The following is a 24,556-nucleotide window of genomic DNA, read 5'->3' as shown; positions in this document are numbered from 1 at the left end:
AAAAAAAAAACGAAATTTTGGAAATCCGACCCTAGAAATGTGAATGTGATGTGAATGTGACATTTTTTGCAAGCTTTCGTGACCGCCAATACTGTACTGCCTCAGACCGAACCAAATTCAGACGTTTTGTCTCAAAAAATTCATCTTCAATGTATTCGTTCAAAATTTATCGAAGTAAATGTATGTTTTATTTACATTTCTATGTTTATTGAATTATCGTACACTGTAAGTGTCGTTAGACCCTGTGAAATCCACCTAGTTATTTAAACTATTAAGTACTATCACACGTTACAATAAAACATTATTAGAGTTTTAATCTCCATCATCCGGTCATGCTTAATTCGATAAGTTGTTGCGTCAAAATTAAAACATAATTTTAATTTCATTATGACAAATTAATTCTAAAAAATGCATATGAACAACCAAAACTCCAAATGAACAATATGCATTAAAAAATTACAGTAAATGTTAAAAAACATTTCCGTTTTGGCAAATGTTGAAAATGAAAAAAGCTTAATATGATCGGAATTTATTATACCTGTAACCGCAAGTGTGAAAGAGCATGTCACAGATGTATTTGTATGAATATCCTGAGAAAAATTTGATCGAAATTTGTTTGAATTTTGAGCACTCGAGAACTTTCCTTAACATATTTCTGTACTGTTAAAAACAAAGGCAGTTTATTCTGGAAAGATTTATATATTTATCGATTTTCTGCCAGGTAAAAATTCTTCATGTCAACCGCATTTTAAAGACAAGCAAACATTTTAATGGAGAATGCCTTCTCCTAAAATGAAAAATAAACATTTTTTACCTTCCCCTTCTATGAAATAAAGCCGACTCATACAAAAATTGAAATAATAATTCTAAACAACTTTCCTTAATAACATATTTCTGTACTGTTAAAAACAAAGACAGTTTATTCGCAAACTGAAATTACAGTCAACCTACAAAATCGGTGACTACTAGCACTTTGTTAAGTATTGTATGATATGACCTGTCAAATAAAAAATAGTTGTCATTGTTGCTCGAAAGAGGAAAAAGTTATGAACTGATATTATCACCGTACATCAATTTTGTAGGAGTTGTGAATTTTAAAAAACACTCTGTATAACACCAAAATATGTAGATTGAAAGCAAAAGTCCACACTCCAAAAATAATCAAAATCGATTAATACGTATTCGAGTTATTTACAAAATTTAAAAAATTCTCACGAACTTTGAGGCCATCTACCGACTAAACGAAACGATTTCGGATACAGGTGAATTAGCCTAAACCTGCCTATTTTGAGTCCACAAATCTGCGGTTTCTGTTGTGTACACGTTATTCTGGAACACCCTGTATATGTAAATACACTGAAAAAAAAATTGAAGTAAAATTACACACTAGATCATCGGGGACACGTGATGGCGTAAGATTTGGTGTCTTGGAAGCTACCCCTCAGGCAGGGGAGTAAATAAATACCCTTAAACTTTAAATGTTGAGTGTTACCTCATTTTAAAGCTTTTTCAATTCTGCAATTTTAGTTTGGATACGACAATAAAATCATCACTTGCTCCACTTCGAAGCATTTCGGTCGTTATCTGACGACATTCTTCAACAAATCGCCGACGAAGTACCTCAAGTGAGTTCGTAGAAAAAAAGTCTAAAGGCTCTGGGAGGCCAGTGGCCACTCAATTGAACTTCTGCGTCCTATTCAGTGATTTGGAAAGTTCTGGTTAAGAAAATCACGCACAGCTATGTCATAATGTAGTGGAGCACCATCCTGCTGAAACCACACATCCTCTTTTGGCAAAGCGTTGTCATTTTCCAATCATTCTACAATCACCGGGTAGATATTCGTTTCCAGTACATTCAGATACAAGTTTTCATCCAGATTTCCCGGTAGGAAGAAATGTCCTACGAGGAGGTCTCCCAGTATGCCCGCCCAAACATTCGATTTCCTCGGATGCTGCGTGCGAGTTTCATGAAAAATGCGTGGATTTTCATCACTCTATTAGCGGCAATTATAGTGGTTGAGTCGACCATCCAGTTGGAACTTACATTCATCGGAAAAATAGATTGAGTGTAAAATATTTGGATTCCTTGGAGCACGATCACTCATTTCTTCACAGAAGAACACCCTGTATGCATATTTACGACACCTAAGGTGTAATTTTACTAAGAAATAGGCAAATTACATAGTATTTTTTGAAGAAAGAAAAATCTAGACATCATTTTATGTATTAATGTATGTGAAAAGCCTAAGTGAATTTCCACAATTTTTTTCAGTGTAGTTTCTCTACTAACGCGGCTTTCTATAAACTTTACGTTCGTTGCACCGTACAATAAGTCGTCGTGTAAATATTCAGGATTTTTTTTTTAATATAGGATTTGTTTGGCAGACCGTTCTAGGGTTCTCAAAACAGACTGCAACGGTTCATTATACATACCAATCATTTGAAAACGCATAAACGCATTTCGAATGTTAATTTTTTTTAAATGCTCAGTGTTCCCAATTTGTATATACGATATGTTTATTATTTACGGTCGAATGCGGTTATTGTGATACAGTAGAAAAAAAATATAAACACTCGAACGTTTTTTATTTGACCTACTAAATAGTTCCTGCACAAAAAAACGGCACAGGCAATTTAAGCTGTAAAAAAATAACATGATATCATTAACGGAAGAGATAATTAGGTATAATTATTATTAACATAATTGGTCAAGGTCAACTATTAAATATGATGTTTAACTTCAAGCCTGCTCCGATAAAAATGCAGTTATTTTGTGGCATATAAAAAAAATAGTCACTACATATACATTTTGTTAAATTACGTTCATTGAGGCTTATTCTAAAATATATTTTAGAGTATTTTTTTCGAATTCCTTCAATTTTGCTTTTATTAGAAAAGAAAAAACGGAAACGGACGCCAATAAGCATTTTGCACATTCTAATGCATGAATTCGATTTAAAAAAATGACACGTGACCTATTCAGAATTCAATGCAATATCTTTGACCTGCGATAATTTCCTCTTTCACTTTTTTTTTAAATTCATATAATGTAAATATATGATAATATTATTACTCGCATCATAATTAGAAGTTAATCCTCGTTCGATCTGTCGCCTTTTTGAGCAGTAAAACTGTTATATCGTGACTATTGTTGATGCTATTTGGGTAAGGAAAGCGATCTTAATTATCATTGTTGGAAAGGAGGACCACACCATAAGTACCGCTACAGTAGCATTAGTAGCATATTGGTCTCAAAAAAAAATTTAATATTTCGGATCACTTTGACCAATGCGTAACACTCATGGGCGCTGTTTGAGGGTGGGAGGGCAAGGGGACGAGCTAGAAGTTCGGTAATAGTAAACGATGGGCAGTTATTGAAAAAAAAAAACAACCGGTTTACTTTTTTACGAAAAAAAATTTTTTTTTGGTAAAATGAAATAACAATTCAAAAAAAATTCGAAATTAATTTTAACGCAGTACAAAAAGCATAATAGATTTTCCAATAATCTTTACCGAGGAGGACCTAAAAAAAAACAAATGATTTTTGTGGCTTGATGTTACCTACAATAAGTTATATACCCTAGATAAAGAATTAATGTGTAATTTGAAAACCAAAAAGGTATAATAGTCAAATTTTACACAAATCTACTAATTCATGTGCAACTTCTCAACAATTTTTCAAAAATTTCTGCTCCTTGGAGGGGGTTGAAATAATCATCCCCCAAGTTATTTTTTGCTACAACTTTTTTGTTTGACAAAAATTGTATATTCAAAAATACGTACCAGATAGCCCGTTTTATTTTAAAACTTTTACCTCTCTTATTTTTTTACTTTAAAATTAACCGTTTATCAACAAAAAAATTTAATTCGCTTTACAGCTCGCACAATTGCAACTAATTGTAAGAAAATATTCAAGTAGGCGGCTGTCATGCTGATTACTGTCATTAAATTTGGATGCCTCTGGTGGTACATTCGTCTTGCTGCGATGTTCAAAAAATGCTTGCAGCATCTCAGTTGTCAGTCATCATTAGTAAAATTATTTGCCATAATTCTTCCCCAAGTTATAGTAAAAGAAATAAAATTAATGAGTGGTAAATCCAAGGAAGCACACGCAAAAGTCACAATAGATCTGTCTATTAGCATGGCAGCCGCCTACTTAAATATTTCTTTTTTACAATCATGCGAGTATTAATGCGAATGACAGTGAATTTAATTTTTTTGTTAATAAACAGTTAGTTTTAAAGCAAAAAAGTGACAGAGTTAAAAGTTTTAAAATAAACCGGGATATCTGAAAAGTATTTTTGAATATATAATTTTTGTCAAACAAAAAAGTTGTAGCAAAAAATAGCTAAGTACTATTACACTAGGGCTAATTACAGCCGATATTCCATATTTTTTTGGAAACTAAGGGGTGAACATAATTATTACTAAGGTAATTTTTATGCAAAACGTGTTATTTTTAGCTGCAGATTCACTGGTACCATTCGTGTTACTTATTTCTTTTGAAAACACCCTGTATACGCAATTTTTAAATAAAAACTTATTTCCGAAATTATAAATACATATAAAGTGGCACTACAGACACAATGGCAATTACTGGTGTACTTACCCTAAGTGCTTTCTGAAATACAGGGTGTTAAATTAAAAAAATACTTATATTTTTCAAATATTTTTGTAACTATTTTACATAGATTCTTGAAATTTGGGCTAGTGATTTAACTAATTAAACCAGGGGCGGAGATAACAAGAAGTAGTCATTGAAAACCCCAGAATTTGTTCAATTCAATTTTGTTCGAGAAATGACGACTCTTCCGAATTATTTTAAAATATTTAAATGACTTTTTTTACGCTATGTATAATTTTTTAAAACAATCCTATTTATTTTGTGAATCGTAAAGTTGTAGAAGCTTCCTTTAAAAAAAATAACAGGTATATCTCGAAAAATATTTTTCGGACTGCACCTATAGGATTTCTTGAAAAGGAAAATATATACAATGTGACCCATTTCAAATACCTAGAAACATCCTTGCAAATTAAATATTTATTGTTCGATTTAATTTATTTTTTTTTAAGATATAGTTTAAAAACTCTATTAGATCACGCGACATTTGAATTTAGTTTCAAATATTAAAGTTTTTTTATAATTTTTTCGTTGTCTAATTTAGCAAAACAGTACCAAATTAAATTAATGAGTTTTATATAACAAATATGATTGTATATGATATAACGATTACGTTGTCTGTTGGTCATTTTCTCCTAACTTTGATTATCTTGAGATTCCAAGACTCAATGAAAATCGTGATAACCTTGGAAAAAATAAATATGGTAAAATCGTATTCTTAAATACTACTACTAAAGTTTTTAGTTCATATGTATATTGATTGATTGTCATATACCTACATGTTCTACTGATTATAATTACGCATTTTTTACCTTTTTTTAAGTCGATTACATTTTCAATGAATCGAAGAGGCTGTTGTAAAGAACCTAAATAATTTACAAAAAACGTTGGATTTATCCATTAACCTAGTTTCCCTTTTTCGAGAGTTGGCGGTGGCATTTGACGTTTCCCATTCATTGTTTCCACCAGAAACAAATGAATATAAAAAACTGGAAAGTGGCGGAAAGTAAACAGTTCAGCAGCCCTCCTCTGAGTCATCCACTCACGCTTTGATCGTGTTACTTAAATTTAACAACGGCGTTTATCATAGTTCTTAGAATTTTTTTTCCCTTGAAAATCTGTCAGCTAGACGAGAGATTAGTCCGTACTGTAAGAAACTCGAATACAAAATTGGATGTAGGTGTGTTTATCAGTTTAACAGAGAGATTGGTTATTAATAGACTTCCTCCTTAACACGTTTTACTCAAAATGCACCGACGTTACCGAGATTTCCTTTCCGTTTCAGGTTTGAAACCTACCGACATTCTTGCTTCATTTTATGGTAATTAAAGCCGAGTAAAAGGTCAAACGTTTCTCTCACTGGGCCCCGCAACTTTTTTCGTGTCAAAAATTCTACATTTACAATCATTCATTAGCTGCTACACATTAGATCATCACTTTTTATAAAATAATTACATGGCACGCGGAGACCGATTTACTGGGATTTGTATTTCGTGCGATTCCATCTCCGGACGAGGGATACTGACGAGAAGGCGATACGGAACGGCCTTAGGGCCTTCTCTGGGCCCTGCAGCCATTTCGAGGTTAGGACGGCCTATGCAAAGAAATATTGAATTACGCCAAAGCGGCCGCCTCTCTAATCGCACGCTGAACAAACGAAAGCAAAGCGGTACTCTATTTAGCGATTAAACACAAAAATAATCAAAAATCCCCACCTCAGCCCACAAGCGTGTCTCCTTACCTAATATCGCCAACCGGCACTGTTATTTCCAGAAAATTAACACAACTGCACACCGAAACACGTATGGGAATTCAACCACACACTAATTTTATTGGTTGCCGGCGGATTGTTGAAAATTAAACGGCATTAGGCGAATTTTAAGTAGTTTTACGAAAAAATCAATATAAGATCTAACACGAACACAGCCTTTGAATTTGGGCGAGTACCAATCTTCAGCCCAGAGGCTTCACAAAGCCGAAGCACTGTCATCGACATCTACCGGCGAGGAAGCGAAGTTCCAGGTGACGATATTACAGGTTAGACAGTTAGTTGTGTTGACTATATGCGAAATGCAACCGACATGCGACATAGATAATTAAATAAAAAACGTAGGTAGGTTTATGTGCTAAATGAATAGGAAAATTCTTAAAATTGAAAGCTCGAATTTGTTGAGAATTTATTTTCAAATGTTTAGAACAAGTTCGTCAATGGAGCGAGAAAAAAAAACTCGTATACTTTCCCAAAATAATATTTTTGTATAATTCTGAAGAAAACAGCCGCCAGATTCTCAATCTCACGTAGATAACGTTACTATATTCGCATTTAGAGTAAAAAATACATACTGTAAATTACCTTTTGCTGTAAAATTTTGCGGAAGTTTTGATATTCAGCAATTTTACGTATTTTGAGCTTCCCATTTCAAATTTTTCATTTGTCACCTCGTATCTTTGTCGCCGGCGTCGCCATATTGTAATAAATTGATAAAAACAGATTTTTTAAGACATCTCGTTACTCATTGCTTTTACAGCAAAAATAGTTATGTAACAAATTAAAGAATTAAAGGAAATTTGCTACAAAATTGGTTCTAACAATTTTTCTCATGAAACCGACCCGTTTTGGATAGGAGACCAACAAATGTCACGACTTAACGTGCAGTGAAAAGTAATACCCATTTCCACACCACCATGAGGTAGAGTTTGTGGCGCTTTTTTTTCGCTTGCCCAGTAGGCCTAATGAAAATGAAATTACAATAACTTCTTTCGCTTTGATACCTGTGACAGACCAGCCTTATCAATGTTTTTGATAGTTGAAGGCAACGAAGTGTCAGAGTCGTGTGGGATCAATTCTTCTGCCTCAGTAACTTCTCTACTTTTTGTATCAATTTCATTACACAGTGGTTCCAAGATCGTATAAGTGTCTTCATCGTCATTACTATCTTGTAATGCTTGAGGCATGTTGTCACATCTACTGTCACAGTTTAAGCAAATTATAAAACAGTTGAGCCTTGCTTTCCTACATCCACATGCTCCCTGACATCCTTTCTTGCATTTACAATAAATTAATTCAAGAAATTCTGGAGCAGGTGCATTGATCTGCAGGTTTTTCGTTATCAATCCAATGCTGTACCTGATGATATGTTCGAAACAATTGTTGTCTTGCTGCTGCTTCTGTAGGAGGCAATGAAGCGATGTTAAATTTATTCTTGTATGCTGATTTTATGAAGCATTGGGCCGTTCAGAAGTATAAATTCCTTTTTATTATAGCATTAAAGTCTGAGAAGCTTCAGTTACACTTTCTTTGTCAATATCTTTTTCTTTAAATACTTTTATAACTTCGTGAAGATTATAATCCGTGCGAATTAGACCAAACATATTATGCCTGTTTCAAAAATCGGGCCTACATCGAATTCTATGGGCTTAAAATTAAGTAAAAAATATACAGAATAATAAAAGCCTAAATTTGTGTATTTGTAGAGGTCGAGCGTCATGTTGTTTATAGCAAAAGAAAAAAAAATCCTCTTTTTTCAGTTTTTCGCTTATATCTCCGAAAATACTTAAGCCTCTAATCGACATGAGGTATATACTTTTAACGATTTTGTTCCTGAGGAAATTTGCTGCACGGATAGGCTTTTGCGAAAGTTCGCAAAATTTTTTTTACATTGCAAAATTAGCGGTGAAAAAAAAATTTCAGCATTAAATAAAAATAACGATTTTGACTTAAATTGGACCCTAGTTACCGTTTTTTTTTTGGTTTTTTGTTAATAACTTTTTTATTTTGCAACTTAAAAATCTGAAATTTACACAGACGCGAGATAATGTAACTAACTTTAGATCCTTTCTTGCCGAATTTCGATATCTTGACTTGGGCAGAAGATATACGCGCTCGCGTTTTTGACTATATAATTTTGCAATATGCCGCCATTTGTTTTGGGGGGTCCGGATTGCAGGTATTTGTTGAGCACCCCAACAGTTATCTTTTCCTGTAGTTTCATCAAATTTCAGTCGAATTCGTTCTTTTTATTTAATGCTAAAAATTTTGCAAATTTTTTTTCCACCGCTAATTTTACAATGTAAAAAAAAATTTGCGAGCTTTCGCAAAAGCCTGTCCTTATAGCAAATTTCCTCAGGAACAAAATTGATAAGTATACCTCATATCGATTAAAGGCTTATTTTCGGAGATAAAAGCGAAAAAATGGAAAAAGAGCAATTATTATTTTTTCTTTTGTTATAGACTCTACAAATACACAAATTTAGGTTATGTATTTGTAGAGTCTGTGTATTTTTTACTTAATTTTAAGCCCATAAACTTCGAGGTAGGCCCAATTTTTGAAAAAAACTTAATTTGCCCGGACTATTATTATTATTAAACATTTGGGCTAATAATTTTTTCGAATGGAATGGATTGACGTGAAATTTATTGAACTGTAGCTAGGGAATAGCCCAAGAAACAAAAGTTATATAGTGCCGATGTGTGCTTTTTACTCTAGGGGTGGATGCCTACCCTTCTGGAGGGTGGGAATTTTTTTATTAATAACGACCTCTCGATTTGATAAAGGAACGAATTCTAAGCAAAAAATGTTTTATAAGAATTTTTTGTAAAGTTTTGTACACAATACTTTGAGTTATTTGCGCCTAAACATGTTTGTTTTTAGCCCAAAAAATTTATGTTTTTGAGCAATTTTTCGCGAATATCTGGAAAATTACAAGTTTTATCAAAAAAATGATCATAAGCAAAATTGAAGGTAATTAAATAGCAGAGATTGTTTTTTTATTTTTGTAGGTGGTATAGAACCCGAGTTATGACTCCCAGAAGTTAAATTCAATTTCGAAGATAATTATAATCGAAACGTTCAATGTCCTGTAGCGGAAAAATTAAACGTTTTTCGAGGAAAACTTATTTAACACCTATTAAAGTTCTTGAAAATACCTTTAAATTGAGTGGTGGTAAAAGTCGTTAGCATGAAAACTAATGAAGTTACAATGAAGATAAAATGATTGTCTTGCTTTTGGGAAAAAAAAATCGGTATTAAAATTAATGACTTGACGGGAAAAAAAATTAAACGTATTCCTTTTGCAATTTACTTTATTTATGTATTAACCGTAGATTCTGGGAATTTGAACGATTTTAGAAGCCTAAATTAAAAAAAAATATTTCATTTATTTTTGAATAAAATTTTTAAATTTTTTAAAAAATCGTCTTTTTTCAAAATATTTCAAAAACTAACAAAGTTATGAATAGAGAAATATGTTTCTGCCGGGTTGCCTATCAAAATATGACAGCAAGCATTTTTAATTACCCACTAAACACGAAACGTAAATGAAACGTTGCAAATGAGNGTTGTCCTCATTTGATCCACTGATAACCTGATAATAGCCCGGCTGATGTCTTGAGGACATACACAGTAAATCCTAGGACGTCCTCATTTGATCACTGATAACCTGATAATCTCCTGCAGATAGCCAGGCGGATGTCCTCAAGACGTTACGAGCAAATCCCGGGACGTTCCATTTGGATATCCCTGGTACATCCTGAGGTGATTGTGTACCTATCCGAGGATATCCTATACATCCTGAGAAGTTATCCTCAGTACATCCTACGAATGTCATTGTGCTGTGTGGGCAGTGGTGGAGTTATGGGGACTCAGACTCATTAAATTATAAAAAAAAAATTAATACGGCCCTACTGAAAATAAAAAATGATGCAGTTTGTCATTGATAGAATGTGTACATTCACTTTTTTCCTAACTCTTATAGTTTCATGGCAAAATTGATTTTTCGGAAGGGTGCTTCTGAATTCTGTCGATAAACTTTAAAATAAACCTCAACAAAAATTTTTGAGTAGGCTGCTGTCAAGCAATGTTAATTTGACGTTTTAAATGTTATTTTGCGAATTATTGCACAAATTATCCATTAGACAAAGCGTTCAAACTAATAACAAAAATAAGGAAACATTTTCAACGACATTCAGTCGTCTCAGACAAACTGGGTCTTTCGGTATTCCAACTTATGCTGATGGACATTTTGCCCCACTTCAGGACGAAGTAAGATCGAATACTATTTTAAACCATTTCGAAGAAAATCCATCCACGAGTGTCAGAAGATCTAGCTGTGAGCTAGGTATTTCGTCAAGTTCCATATCCAGCGTGTGCAACACTTATTGCCTCAGGACATAAGATGCAGGTGCGTGTTTTGTGACTGGATGTTACACTAAGCAGTTACAGTTTACGCAAAAAGTAATGTGGACAGAAAGATGAGGCAACATTTTCTCGAAAGGGAATTTTAAACCAAAGGAACAACCATATTTGGTCCTACAATCCACGGGCGGTAAGGGAACAGTTTTCAACATGAATTCCAATGTAACGTATGGTTGGGTGTGTTGGACAACACTATTAGTTGGTCCCTACTTCCTTCCGCATCGGTTAAATGCTGACATGTTTACCGAGTTCCTTGAAAATGGTTTTGAAGATCTGTTAGAAGATGTTCCGCTTAATACTCGAATGAACAGTTGGTTTCAACTAGATGGTTGTCCTGTCCATTTTGATAGAGGTCCAGGGAGTGGTTAAACATTAATTATCCCAGGAAATGGATTGGACCTGCAGCGTGGCCCGCATGTTCACTGGACTTGACACCGATGGATTATTTCGTTTCGGCTGCTGTTAAACAAAAAGTCTTCGAGGTGCCAGTCGATACCCTAGAAGATCTAAGTCAGCAAATAGTCCAAGCGTGTCGAGAATTAACTCCAATTCAGTGTCGATCGGCCATTACCTCTATAATTAGAAGATGTCGTGCTTGTCTACAGTCCGGAGGCGCCCATTTTGAACAAAATATTTTTTAAATCATTTCATTTTTCGCTTTGTCTATGTATAATATTAATTGGTAATTTTTAGGTTGTTACAATTTACAAATAAATTTTCATGTGTTGTTTGCCATCTTATTTTATTTAAAAGTACACAACACGAGTAAATGAAGCGATTACAAACCGCCTAAAAAAATTTAGGAGTATTGCAAGGGTCTTTACGTTGTCGCATAATGACACATTACATGTTAGGTACTTAACTATTTCTATTGTTTTCATTATGAAAAAAAAAAAACCTTATATCTCAAAAACAAAGCATCTCCTAAATAATTTTAATACTATTGGTTAAACCCAAGGGAAGGGGAGACAAAAAGGCTTATTTCACTCACACATACTCGAGACTAAGACCAATTTTAATAGGTACTATATTTTTTTAATATATCTCCTTAAAGTTTGTCGACTTAATCCTGAAACACCCTGTAGAAATACAGAATGTTTAGATTTTTATCTATCGTACGATTTAAATTTTTTTTATTTTTTGATGAGCCTAAAGAACCAAATATCAAAGTTAGGGTTGTCAAATGGCCTAATTGCCAGGCTGTGGCCGCCCCGTTCATACTGGGGCTGCCAAATGATTAATTTCTCATTTTCGAGACAAAACGGGTAAAAATTCAGAACAAAGAAAGAATTAAGGGACATTTTTGTCTTANTTTTTTACATTGCAAAATTAGCGGTGAAATAAAAAATTTCAGCATTAAATAAAAATAACGAATTTGACTTAAATTGGACCCTAGTTACCGTTTTTTTTTTGGTTTTTTGTTAATAACTTTTTTATTTTGCAACTTAAAAATCTGAAATTTACACAGACGCTAGGTAATGTAATTACCTTTCGATCCTTTTTTACCAAATTTCGATACCTCGACTTGGGTCGAAGATATACGCGCTCGCGTTTTCGACTTTATAATTTTTCAATAGGCCGCCATTTTGAAATTGGGGGTCCGGATTGCGGGTATTTGTTGAGCACTCTAACAGTTATCTTTTCCTGTAGTTTCGTCCAATTTCAGTCAAATTCGTTCTCTTTATTAATGCTGAAAATTTTACAAATTTTTTTTGTCACCGCTAATTTTGCAGTGTAAAAAAAAATTGTTGCGAACTTTTGCAAAGGCCTGTCCTTGTAGCAATTTTCCCAAGGAACAAAATTAATAAGTATACCTCATATCGATTAAAGGCTTATTTTCGGAGATAAAAGCGAAAAAATGGAAAAAGAGCAATTATTATTTTTCCTATTGTTATAAACGACATGACTCTACAAATACACAAATTTAGGTTATGTATTTGTAGAGTCTGTGTATTTTTTACTTAATTTTAAGCCCATAAAATTCGAGGTGGGTCCAATTTTTGAAAAAAACTTAATTTGCCCGGACTATTATTATTATTAAACATTTGGGCTAATAATTTTTTCGAATGGAATGGATTGACGTGAAATTTATTGAACTGTAGCTAGGGAATAGCCCAAGAAACAAAAGTTATATAGTGCCGATGTGTGCTTTTTACTCTAGGGGTGGATGCCTACCCTTCTGGAGGGTGGGAATTTTTTTATTAATAACGACCTCTCGATTTGATAAAGGAACGAATTCTAAGCAAAAAATGTTTTATAAGAATTTTTTGTAAAGTTTTGTACACAATACTTTGAGTTATTTGCGCCTAAACATGTTTGTTTTTAGCCCAAAAAATTTATGTTTTTGAGCAATTTTTCGCGAATATCTGGAAAATTACAAGTTTTATCAAAAAAATGATCATAAGCAAAATTGAAGGTAATTAAATAGCAGAGATTGTTTTTTTATTTTTGTAGGTGGTATAGAACCCGAGTTATGACTCCCAGAAGTTAAATTCAATTTCGAAGATAATTATAATCGAAACGTTCAATGTCCTGTAGCGGAAAAATTAAACGTTTTTCGAGGAAAACTTATTTAACACCTATTAAAGTTCTTGAAAATACCTTTAAATTGAGTGGTGGTAAAAGTCGTTAGCATGAAAACTAATGAAGTTACAATGAAGATAAAATGATTGTCTTGCTTTTGGGAAAAAAAAATCGGTATTAAAATTAATGACTTGACGGGAAAAAAAATTAAACGTATTCCTTTTGCAATTTACTTTATTTATGTATTAACCGTAGATTCTGGGAATTTGAACGATTTTAGAAGCCTAAATTAAAAAAAAATATTTCATTTATTTTTGAATAAAATTTTTAAATTTTTTAAAAAATCGTCTTTTTTCAAAATATTTCAAAAACTAACAAAGTTATGAATAGAGAAATATGTTTCTGCCGGGTTGCCTATCAAAATATGACAGCAAGCATTTTTAATTACCCACTAAACACGAAACGTAAATGAAACGTTGCAAATGAGATGTTTTACTAAACATTTGAAACATTAACTAGAAACGTTTCTGTTTCATTACAGAAATGTAGCACTTGAAAACTTATTTAGTGAAACATAGCCGAAACGTTACAATTGAAGAGAGTTTGAAACATTACTCCAAACATTACCTTTCGATCTCGGAAACATAACAGACGAACAACCCTTTGCTATTTTTGCTTATCTTATGGAACAATCGGCATTAGTTAAATTTTGCTCTCAATCCCCATCATTATAGCAAGCGTTAGTTCATTTGCCTTTGTTATATGTACAACCAGACATAAACAGAAAAAAAATTGTGGTAGCATATTTATAACACAAGTCTAGAAAAAATGTATGTTCGTGACTTGCGTAGACTGCGCGTAACAGCCCGAGTTTATTTGTTTCCCGTGTGTCGTTTCAATTCGTATTATGTTAGGTTAGGTTTGCGGTTTGTCAGTTTGCTTGGTTTCGTTGTTATTCATCTTTACTTTGACGCTATTTTATGTGATAATTTGTAGTGTGTGCAGTTGTGGTTATTGTAAGGTGCATATAAAATAATGAATATTGATGCAAAATGTTTAAAACGATATGTGTAGAGATTTCCAATTTTGCGTCACATCTACCTAAATATAGTTATACCCACTACCTATTACAGACAAGAGGACAAGGGACAAGAACTAAGAAAATGGAACAACAACTATACGTTTCGATATAATTTGAAGAGCAACTACTTAGTCAGTGAGAACTATTTGAAATATGGATGAATCAAGTGAAATAGACGTCATTTATTTTATATTTTGTACAAATGTTTATATTTGTTTATGTGTATAGGCATGCTTAAATAAAAGAGTTTAGGTATACCTACAGATATTTACTTTGTCAAGATATCATTTTGTATCCTTATTTCTGCTGTATAATTTATTATTATTAAAAGGATATATGTAATATTGACCATGCGTAGAAGAAATTATAACTTTATATTATTTTTCAGTAATGTTATTTGTTTTTCATGTACCTACCATTTCAAGATTCATAATCATAACTAACTTTTTCTAATTATCAGTTCGTCATTGTTACCATATTCATGATGGTCTCAACATTAGAAAATTTCCATTTCAGAAGCGTATTTGAACTATATAAAATGTGTAGCTTTTTTTTAATGCTTCTGATATTGTTTTGTGATATTTTTATTTGTACGATGAATGGCAAAATTCGTAATCCATATTAGAAACTTTTTTCAGTGGCTTCTCAAAAAGAAAGAAATTCTTAGTAAAAGTTGCCGCATCCCCAAACTAGAAGAGCATATTTATTTTTTTTAATATACAATGTAACTTTTTTTAGTTCGAATTAAGTCATTCACAATACAAATAAAAATATCACAAAGGAGTATTAGAGATATTTAAAAAAATACTCACACTATTTATACTATTTCAAAAACGCTTTTGAAATGAAAATGATCTAAAGTTGAGAGCATTATGAGAACAATATGGTAATCAAATTATTATGTTACTCAAACATTTCTGAAAATATACTGAAACGTAAAACAAAAGTATTGAGGGCATAAATGGAACATAAAAAGAATGTTACTGAAACCAATTTTTTGAAACGTTTCATTGGAAACGTATTTTGGGGAGGACATCTTGGGCTTCTAGAACGTTACCAGAACGTTGCATGTTTTTTTTATGAAACGTTTCAAGAAAAATGGAAACGTTTCTGAAACATGTCAGAAACTGAAAAATGTTTAGTGGGTAAAGTTAAATTAATTAATTTTTTCAAATGTCGGTGAACACGTAAAAATAAATTTTGTCTTTTGATGCTTTTTCCCGACCGATCGGATCATGGTGTCGTTAATTTGCCGTTACGCGCCGGTTCTGATCTTTTAGAGACGATATTATAAATCGTAATTTAAACATTTTAAATTTTCTGTTTACATCTGCGGAGACACAAACAGTTTCAAATATCGGTAAAAGTTCAACGCATCAGTGGACCACCATAGCTCAATTTTTAAAGCTCTCTACTGCGAAGTCTTTGGTACTCGGTTCGAATCACGAGTGGGCCAGATTTTTTTTTTTTTAATGTTAACATTTACCAACCTTTTTTAGTTCTTTACATATCTCTCTGTGAAATGAATTATAATTTATCTTAAAAACAAGTGAACGAAATTGGAAAAAATTAATTTAGTTTTAATTAAAAATACTTGCGACCATATTTTGACAGGCAACCCCGCAGAAACATATTCCTCTATTCGTAAAACTGTATTTTGTTTAAAAAACAAATGAACGTAGTAATCTCGCAGTAGGATCTCGTCGTATCATAAATTTGCCAACTTAGCGTCACTTCTTTCGAGCAACTTTTTTGATATTATCGTTCTACATACCTTTCCCCGTCATAAAGCACAATAAAATGCCAAATTTTTTTAAATTTTCAAATTTTATGATCTAATTCGACTGGAGTACTTATTATTGTCTATTTTGTGGCAGATAGGTTACGAATAATGAAAAAATCTATTTTCTTAACATTCATGTGTTTTGCACTAAAATTTTGGTTGCCTCGTAAGACAAAAATGTCCCTTAATGCTTTCTTTGTTTTGAATTTTTACCTCGAAAATAAGAAATTAATAATTTGGCAACCCCATTTGACAACCCTAACTTTGATATTTGGTTCTTTAAGCTCATCAAAAATTAAAAAAATTGAAATCGTACGATAGATAAAAATCTAAACATCTTGTATTTCTACAGGGTGTTTCAGGATTAAGTCGACAAACTTTAAGGAGATATTCCTCATAAAAAAATAAGATAAAAATCAATTATAAATTTTTTTCCAGAGACACTTCATTTTCGAAATATAGGGCGTTAAAAATTTAAAAAATATATAGAATTTTTTAAATAACTTCTAAATGAAGAAGGCTATTTAAGCCAAATTTGGCATGACACATCTTCTTATAAGATACCATTTTTCCATAGAAGTNCAGGCAACCAAAATTTCAGTACAAAACACATGAATGCCAAGAAAATACATTTTTTCATTATTTGTAACTTATCTGCCACAAAATAGACAATAATAAGTACTCCAGTCGAATTAGATCTTAAAATTTGAAAATTTAAAAAAAATAGGCATTTTATTGTGCATAGAAGATTTAAAAAATTCGAATTTTTTAAAAAATATTTGTAACGCCCTATATTTCGAAAATGAAGCGTCTCCGGAAAAAAATTTATATCTACTTGATTTTTTTCTTATTTTTTTATGAGGAATTTCTCCCTAAAGTTTGTCGACTTAATCCTGAAACACCCTGTATAAAAAGNATGAAGCGTCTCCGGAAAAAAATTTATATCTACTTGATTTTTTTCTTATTTTTTTATGAGGAATTTCTCCCTAAAGTTTGTCGACTTAATCCTGAAACACCCTGTATAAAAAGTTTTGCGAACGTCTTGTATTTTCGCAAACGCCGCCCCGTTTCTTCAATTTTTTCGCCGCTTCATCAGGCGATCACAGTCGACTGTGACGTTCCAGGTGAAAGAAAACAACGTTTATCTTAAAATTACTGTATATTAACTTACGAATATAATTTTGTTTCGACGCAAACTAAAAGATTTCCCGCAGTTTTACTGCGACACAGAGACTCCGACCGGACAGAACATGAAACAATGCTAATGGTAAATAAACATGTGGGGGGGCTTAAAAACTAAGAAGTATTCCTTATTGTATTGTACTGAGGCCGTCAGCCCGGCGGGAACGGAGGAGGACACACTTAAACGTGAGATGGCACGCGAGTGGAATGATTTTACGAGACCTGGCGATGGATGTGGCATCGGCCTTGAGGTGGGGGGGGGGAAAGGAAAGAACGAAACGGGGAGGGTTCCTCCAGGCTCACGGTCCGCGATCTTCTTGCTTGACGAGAGGTCTAGTCGTCGTCCTCTTCCTCGCCGGCGTCGTTATCCTCTCCGTCCTCCTCGCCGGAGTCCTTGGACTCCTCCTCTTTCTTCTTTGGTCTGCCGCGGCCCCGGCCTGAAAGATTTTTTTAAGTTTAGACCGGACGGCGGCTTCCCCTGAAAACAAATTCTTTTTTACCTGATTTGGCTTTTGGTTTGACGGGGCTCTTCTTTTTCGTGGTGCCCTTGGGCCTGCCCCTACCCCTCTTCACTGGAGACGCTTCGTCTTCCTCTGCTTCTTTTGCATCCTTTGTATCCTAAAAAAAAATAAATAAATAAAAGTTGTGAGTATTTGACATTTTATTAATTGAGAACGTCGTACAACAAAATGGTTACAGAGAGAAAAAGGAAAACTACCTACATTGAAACGTAAATATACAATGTGTTTCATAACTCTATCGAGAAGAGCAGGCAATGTAGATAATCTTACGTCAAAAATGACACATAAAATCATAGCCTACTAGTCGTAAAACTACATACTTTACTTTTTGTCCGATTCGATTAGCCTGCTCTGTATCGGTAGAGTTATGAAACACTCATTACATGACAAGCTGAGCAAACGATAAATAATATTCATGAATAAAAAAGACAGATTAGATATCAATTTTTTGTTAAAATATTTTCCTCTTTCTAACGAAATTCGACTTACTTTCTTGGTACGTTTCTTGGACTCTGCGGCCTTTTCGTTTTTTTCTGCCGCAGCTTTCTCCGCATTGGATTTGCGCCCCCTCTTTCCCGGAGCAGCAACTGCGTCGTCGGACATCTCTGTAGTGTGTTTTGTGCGAGTTAAGACACACTTGGGATGAAATCAAAATAGAAATCTGGACAAGAATTCAAAGTTATTACCAATTCCTTTCGCAAGAAATAATAGTAACCGTCCCGTCCTCACATAATTTGTATATAACATTTAAGTCACATTAAGTTTTCAACTTCGTTGGTACTTTATACATAGTTTTGGCAATCCTGTAAGTCGCAATTTGTCAAAAATTATCGATACAAAAATGCCAGCAAATGAAACGACGCCGTTTCCATTGAGAACTTCGAGTTGGCCTTGGTAATGAAAACAAAACAAAAAAGATTCGGTGAAATACGCGCAAACCTTTGACGAAAGCAGGTCTTGATAAATAACTGCTTTTTCCTAATAACTCGCAGTCGTAGCGTAAATAACAGTTAAATTGTTTATCACGGTTGTCGTATTCGAGATTATGTACGGTTACATGCGCTTATTGTCCGAAAAAAAAACGTAAACATCTTGTCCAAGAACGTGAGAGCAGGACAGACGAACCACGAATCCGATGTCTAGATGTAAATACTAAACTTTCGTTTATTCGGAAAAATCAATACTTTGCCGTCCATAAAAAAGCTTTAATGCCTGCAAACTCGTTAATAACCGAATTTATGGGCCCGACGTCAACGTAGCCATGTTCAAGTTTCTGTCGGATCCTCAACATTTAATTATAAAAAGTGAAAGAACTAATGTAAGAGCAAGAGATAAAAATAAATCGTGTCGCATACTGTTTATCATATTATACCGGTTTATTTTCTTCTCCGTTTCGCCAAAAACGGACAGATTTATTACAAAAATAACGGGTCGATTTTTTTCAAATATTTTTATCGAAACAATCGTCCTTTATAAGCAATTAAAGCAGGCGTCCCGTTCGAAACAAACAAATGCCGCGCGCGCCATTCTCAAACTCTCAAAATAATACAATATTAAAATGTTTTGGCAACACCCTAATATTTTTAAATAAAAATAAGGGATTCGCCCCGCGAAACACGGTACAGGCGTGAAGAGCAAAAAATTAGCTACGATTTGGTATAAGAATTAAGACGGGCCGGCACGTACTTTCAGAGAAATTAATTTTCAAAGTGCAAAATCGAGTGGAGTTGGCTTGCTAGTACGAAATCGCGTCGGCCATCGCTGGCAAATAATTCGATAAAATTCACTCCGAAATTAATTACCGTAGAACCGCTGCACCGATCAGAAAACCACCACCACAGTAAATTCGGGTAAAAAAACTAATATTTTAATATGATTTCCTGCGTTCCCAAATAAATTTCCCTGATTTTATATTAAATAAAGAAGAGATGGATAAATCGACTTACCAAACAGACACACAAGGCAACTATGAGCTACGCCGATCGTTCCAAAGCGTTCCGCACGCGGCGCTGCCGCTACCCGCCAAAACCCTCCGCCAATCAACGTGTCCCGTTGGGAAAATAAACAAATCACCGTCCTTTTCTACCCCAACCGTTTTTCTTTTCAAATACTTTTATATTATTCAATAGATTTTATTTGCAAGGGAGCGCGAAGGGTACAGTTGGTGCTCTCCAAGTTGGGGGCAAAAAGTAGTTTCCTCTTCCGCGGATCGCCGTGATTTTCCGTGGTACGGGCCGAGGAAAATCAATAATCTCGGAGGACCACAAGAAAAAGATGAAAGAACAGCGTGCGTATACGTGTGACTTACGATGTGTCGCTGTTTGTGTCTGCATTTTAAATTTCGCAGATTTGACTTCTTGGATTTTCTTAAATGAGTAGCAAAGTTGCTACAATAAAAAGAAATCGATGAAATAAAATTTTTTACAGGGTGCGAAAAATATAATTAATAAACTTCGAGGATATAGGTATATAGAGTTCACAAACATATTTTGGGTCAAGCATAGGTACTTATAGGTGTATTTTTTTTTCTATAATGCTTGTTGCCGGTTGTAGAGATAGAGGGGGTGTTAAAGTTCTGAAACATGTTTAATTTTTCGAAATATTTCCCAAAGCGTTTTTTCGATAAACTTGAAATTTGTTGTACTGTTTATATCAAGCATGTTAATATCTGCAGTATCCCACTTCATTCAAAAAAATTTTTACACGATTTTTAAACAAATCGCTGATACAATTTTTTTGATTACACTTGGAAGAACAAAGTATGTAATTTTTTCATGATGTATCCCATTTTCGAATTATTTCCTATTTTTTGTAAAATGGTAACTGGACATAACGGAATGCATTACAGGAAATAACAAAACTATTTTTTTTTCTTCCACATAATTCTTCCTTTGTATTTTTTTTTAAGTTAGGACGTAGCAATTCTATTGAAAAAAACATATTTTAAATAATTTTGAGGTTTGTTGGTTCATTTTTGTCACACTGTACATTTCATGTCGCTATGTTTATATTTTAGCCTTTTTAAATATGTACGAGCAAAATTTTTTTTCCTAAAATCATAACCCTACAATTATTTTCCAATCAGTCAATTTGACTAAGATCAGGTATGATAGGCGGCCAGAATAGATAACTTTTCGAATTTTTCAATTTTTTATAGAAAAAACAACACATTACAAGAAAATATTTCTTTTCCTTCAATTAACTTTTCCTTTATACATTTTTTTTGTCATGGGCATAGAAATTCTACCGAAAAAAAGTATCGCCAAAGCGCATCGATTAATTTTTGTCACACCCTATATATTTCATGTCACTGTATTCTATTTCTCTTAAAAAGTATTTTTTTTAAATTGTCAATTTAAGATTATTTTTCAAGCACTCAATATACCTTAAATCAGGTACGACAGGTGGCGAGAATACAACAAAACGTAAAAAAGTTCTTTACTGTCTTCCATGTATTTAATATTTTAGGAAACGGAAGAAAACAATTACAGAAAAAATATTTTTTTCTATCAAATAATTTTTCTGAAAAAAAAGCAAGTTTTTAAATATCCTCAAACTTTGCAGATTAATTTTTGTTACACCATGTACATTTCACATCACTGTATTATATTAAAAAAAAAAACTTTCCAACCCGTCAATATGCCTGAGATCAGGCATGACAGACGGCCAGAATAAAACAAAACATAAAAAGTTATTTTTATTAAATTAGAAATTAAATATTTACATACAACTGTTTTTCCTTTTGAAACACCATAATTGTTTGAATTTAACGTAACCCACAACTGTACGTAACTGACTCGAGGGTTGCCGTGCTAGCAAGGATGTCTTACGAATTTTTTTAAATTATCCTAAAATACTTTGTCGTAATTAGACGCGTAGCCAGTACATAGACGACCTGATCCTGTTGTAGTCGGGCAGCTGCTCAACGGGCCCGACAGCGGCGATTGCAGGGCACCTGTCGTACAGGTACTTGTAACAGACGTCCCTCACGTTCTGCGCCGTGATGCTGTTGACGCGGTGCGTCAGCTCGTGGGGCGGGATCCTCCTGCCATAGCACAACAACTGCCGACCTGGAATTAAAAAGAAAAGCATACTAATGCCGCATCCCGCTTCTGATTTATTCGAATCCCACTTCTGATTTCCTGAGTTTCAGAAAAATTAAGCGTGATGGTCTCGGAGACTTACCAATGTCTTCGCAGACCGCCGTGGAGGTGTCCAATTGAAGGAGGGTGTTGGCGGTGAGCAGAGCCTTGGCCCGCTCTACTTCGCCCTCGGTAACGCTGGTGCAGAGCCTCATGAACTCCTGTTGGATGTTGAACACCATGTCTTCGATTTTAAGGGGATCAGACACGAAGTAAATGCCCCACAAGCCTGTGTCCTACAAAAGTTCTCTTATACATTTTGTATCTCATTGTCAGCGTTAAAATTTAAGTGCATGCTCACATTTTTAACTCTAATGGACTCTTTAAATATTAATTGGGCTTACTTGTATATTCTGTATATTAAAATATCTCTTGAACACAAAATAATTAGGACACGATGTTAAAAATCTGGTGGAGTAGTTCAAACGTCCCAGTTTTAGTTACAGGTTTTCGGTAATATTTCACGTATTTAGTGTACTTTAGGCGTCACACATATATTTTATTTTTTGAAAAATATCGTTTGCCAATGCGAAAAAAATCAAATTACGTAGATATTCACTTATTTCTTAGATTTTCACTAACTGTGAACTTAAAGTAGCTGATAACTGCCTTAAACGAAAGAAGTTAGAATTCTTCATAATCAAAAATGATTTTTTTTTATCAAACAGGTGGTCGAATTAGTTTTTTAAATTGCGTTTAAACTCTCGTCTACGCCGTCACTGGGCAGCTCCAAAACTCGTTTGTACTTACAGAACACTGAATAAATTTTAACGACCACCGATCATCGAAATATTAACACACTATTAAAAATCCATAAAATTCAATACATAACTGAGTCGCACTTGATTAAAATAACATACACACCCACCTTGTAGCACGTGTTGAAGCTCTGGTAAGAGTGGCAGAGGTCGCCCTCGGCGCTCGCCCTAGCCAGCGTGGTCGCGTTCTGCTTGGCGGAAGCCTGCGATCTGTCCCAGGCCCCCAGCAGTGTAGAAGCCACCATGAGGGTGAGGGTGTCCGGGTCGGTCCAACCCGCTCCCTCTACGGCGATGGCGATGTGGGCCAGAGGGAGGGAGTCGTCGCGGACTCGGATCTCTGAGCCCGTAAATCTGCACGGGTTCAGAGAGGGGATTTCGCCGGGATAGGTGTTGTCTGCAAGGGAAGGATTAGAGAAATCGTTGAAAAATTAACTTATGGTGGACTTGGTTCTTAGTACAGTCATTGAAGCTTTTCACCTCTGAATTCTTTGAAACTGAACCGATTGACTTGAAATTTGGCAGGTAGTTAGAGAAAAGGTCAATGAATATTAGTGACATAGCGCCGATTGACGCTTCCACCCTGCTGGGGGTTGACACCCCTTCTCGGGGGTGGAAATTTATTTTTCAAAAATAAGGGAAAACGATAGAGAATCAAATTTTGAGCAAAGAATATTCGAAGAATTTTTGGAACATTATTTAATCTTTGTGCTTAAAAACTTAATTTTTTCAATTTTTTTCACTTAGGTACCCCTAAAAAAGAAAAAGCGTCAATTGGGCCTATGTCACTTTTGAACTTGAGCCTAATATGAGCCTTATTCTAAATTTTCATGCAAATCCATGCAGTTTCAAAGAATTCGGAGGTTACAGCTGATTTTCAGCTTCAATGACTGTACTATCTGTCCAATAAGAATACACCAAAAACGGCTGTGATAAAAATTAAATTCAACCCAGACGAAGACCAACATGAAAAATAGCCAAAAATAGCAAAAACAGCCCAATATCTATAAGACCTCACTATTTCTATTAATAAATATTAATAGAATAAAATTGTATGTAAAATACAAAACTGGCTGTTCTTTGTGAAAATAAAGCAGCAGACCAGTTCTCTCAATGTTTTACATTTTAAATTTTAAAATAGTTGACAAAAACACTTTTTTTATATACCAGATTTACTGCCCTGTTAAGCCATAAAGTCGTAACTGTCAAATAGTTGATTTTGAGATAATTAGCATTTTCTTTATTCTAATTTGCCGTGAAGACTATTACATTCAGAAAATATATATTTATTACATACTACTAATTTTTACTTGCAGATTTTGTTTTTTCACTTTATTTTGTTGTACATACAGCCCGAGTATGATATTTGACACATACGACATTTTCTGTTAATAATGATGAAAATTGAAACTATGAGAAAAGTAGTATCTACAATAAATTTCAATTGTTCATTAATTGTTATTTGCCTATTACTATCAATTTTTAACTGATATTGTTTCTTACAATTTGTGCAAGATGCTTTGATTTGATATTTACTCTTACTGGTCTTGATTTTAATTTGATTTCGTTCAAATTTACTTAGAGCGTATTTTTTTCTTTTGCGTAATTCGCCTTTTTTAGTAAATTGGGCATTGCTTGCAGAGAACCAGATATTTTCAAAAATTTCGTCCATAATGCCCTTTACTACTTCTGAAAAACATTCATTAGAAACACGCAATATAATATTGCTCAAAATATTAACTTTTGGATTTTTT

General features: G+C 33.8%; 3 protein-coding genes across 3 annotated transcripts in view; all 3 read right to left on the bottom strand.

Moving 5' to 3' along the window:
• The window catches only part of LOC108903343 (putative fatty acyl-CoA reductase CG5065), a 55,872-nt gene extending 49,317 nt beyond the window's left edge, over positions 1-6,555 (bottom strand). Inside the window, exon 1 of the mRNA XM_018705488.2 lies at positions 6,363-6,555. The gene's annotated coding sequence lies outside the window, so the exon portion shown is untranslated. The remainder of the gene's footprint in view (positions 1-6,362) is intronic.
• Positions 6,556-17,342: 10,787 nt separating this feature from the next.
• On the bottom strand, positions 17,343-19,907 carry LOC108903307 (high mobility group protein I-like). The gene is made up of 4 exons (XM_018705434.2): positions 19,852-19,907; positions 18,395-18,566; positions 17,885-18,002; positions 17,343-17,821 (listed from the first exon to the last, which is right to left on the bottom strand). Exons 2-4 carry the CDS (start codon positions 18,506-18,508, stop codon positions 17,718-17,720), a joined length of 336 nt encoding a protein of 111 aa, XP_018560950.1. The 5' UTR covers positions 18,509-18,566; positions 19,852-19,907; the 3' UTR covers positions 17,343-17,717.
• Positions 19,908-21,589: 1,682 nt separating this feature from the next.
• LOC108903302 (mitochondrial-processing peptidase subunit beta) overlaps positions 21,590-24,556 on the bottom strand; it is an 8,615-nt gene continuing 5,648 nt past the window's right edge. The window contains exons 6-8 of the mRNA XM_018705427.2: positions 22,916-23,199; positions 22,091-22,283; positions 21,590-21,975 (exon numbers count right to left, since the gene is read on the bottom strand). Of these exons, the coding sequence (XP_018560943.1) occupies positions 21,773-21,975; positions 22,091-22,283; positions 22,916-23,199 (680 nt within the window). The 3' untranslated portion in view covers positions 21,590-21,772. The remainder of the gene's footprint in view (positions 21,976-22,090; positions 22,284-22,915; positions 23,200-24,556) is intronic.

The sequence above is a fragment of the Anoplophora glabripennis genome, unplaced genomic scaffold, assembly GCF_000390285.2.
Source record: "Anoplophora glabripennis isolate ALB-LARVAE unplaced genomic scaffold, Agla_2.0 scaffold103, whole genome shotgun sequence".
NCBI lineage: Eukaryota > Metazoa > Arthropoda > Insecta > Coleoptera > Cerambycidae > Anoplophora > Anoplophora glabripennis.
The sequence above is the reverse complement of the archived record's forward strand: the minus strand, read 5'-3'. Positions and strand labels throughout refer to the sequence as shown.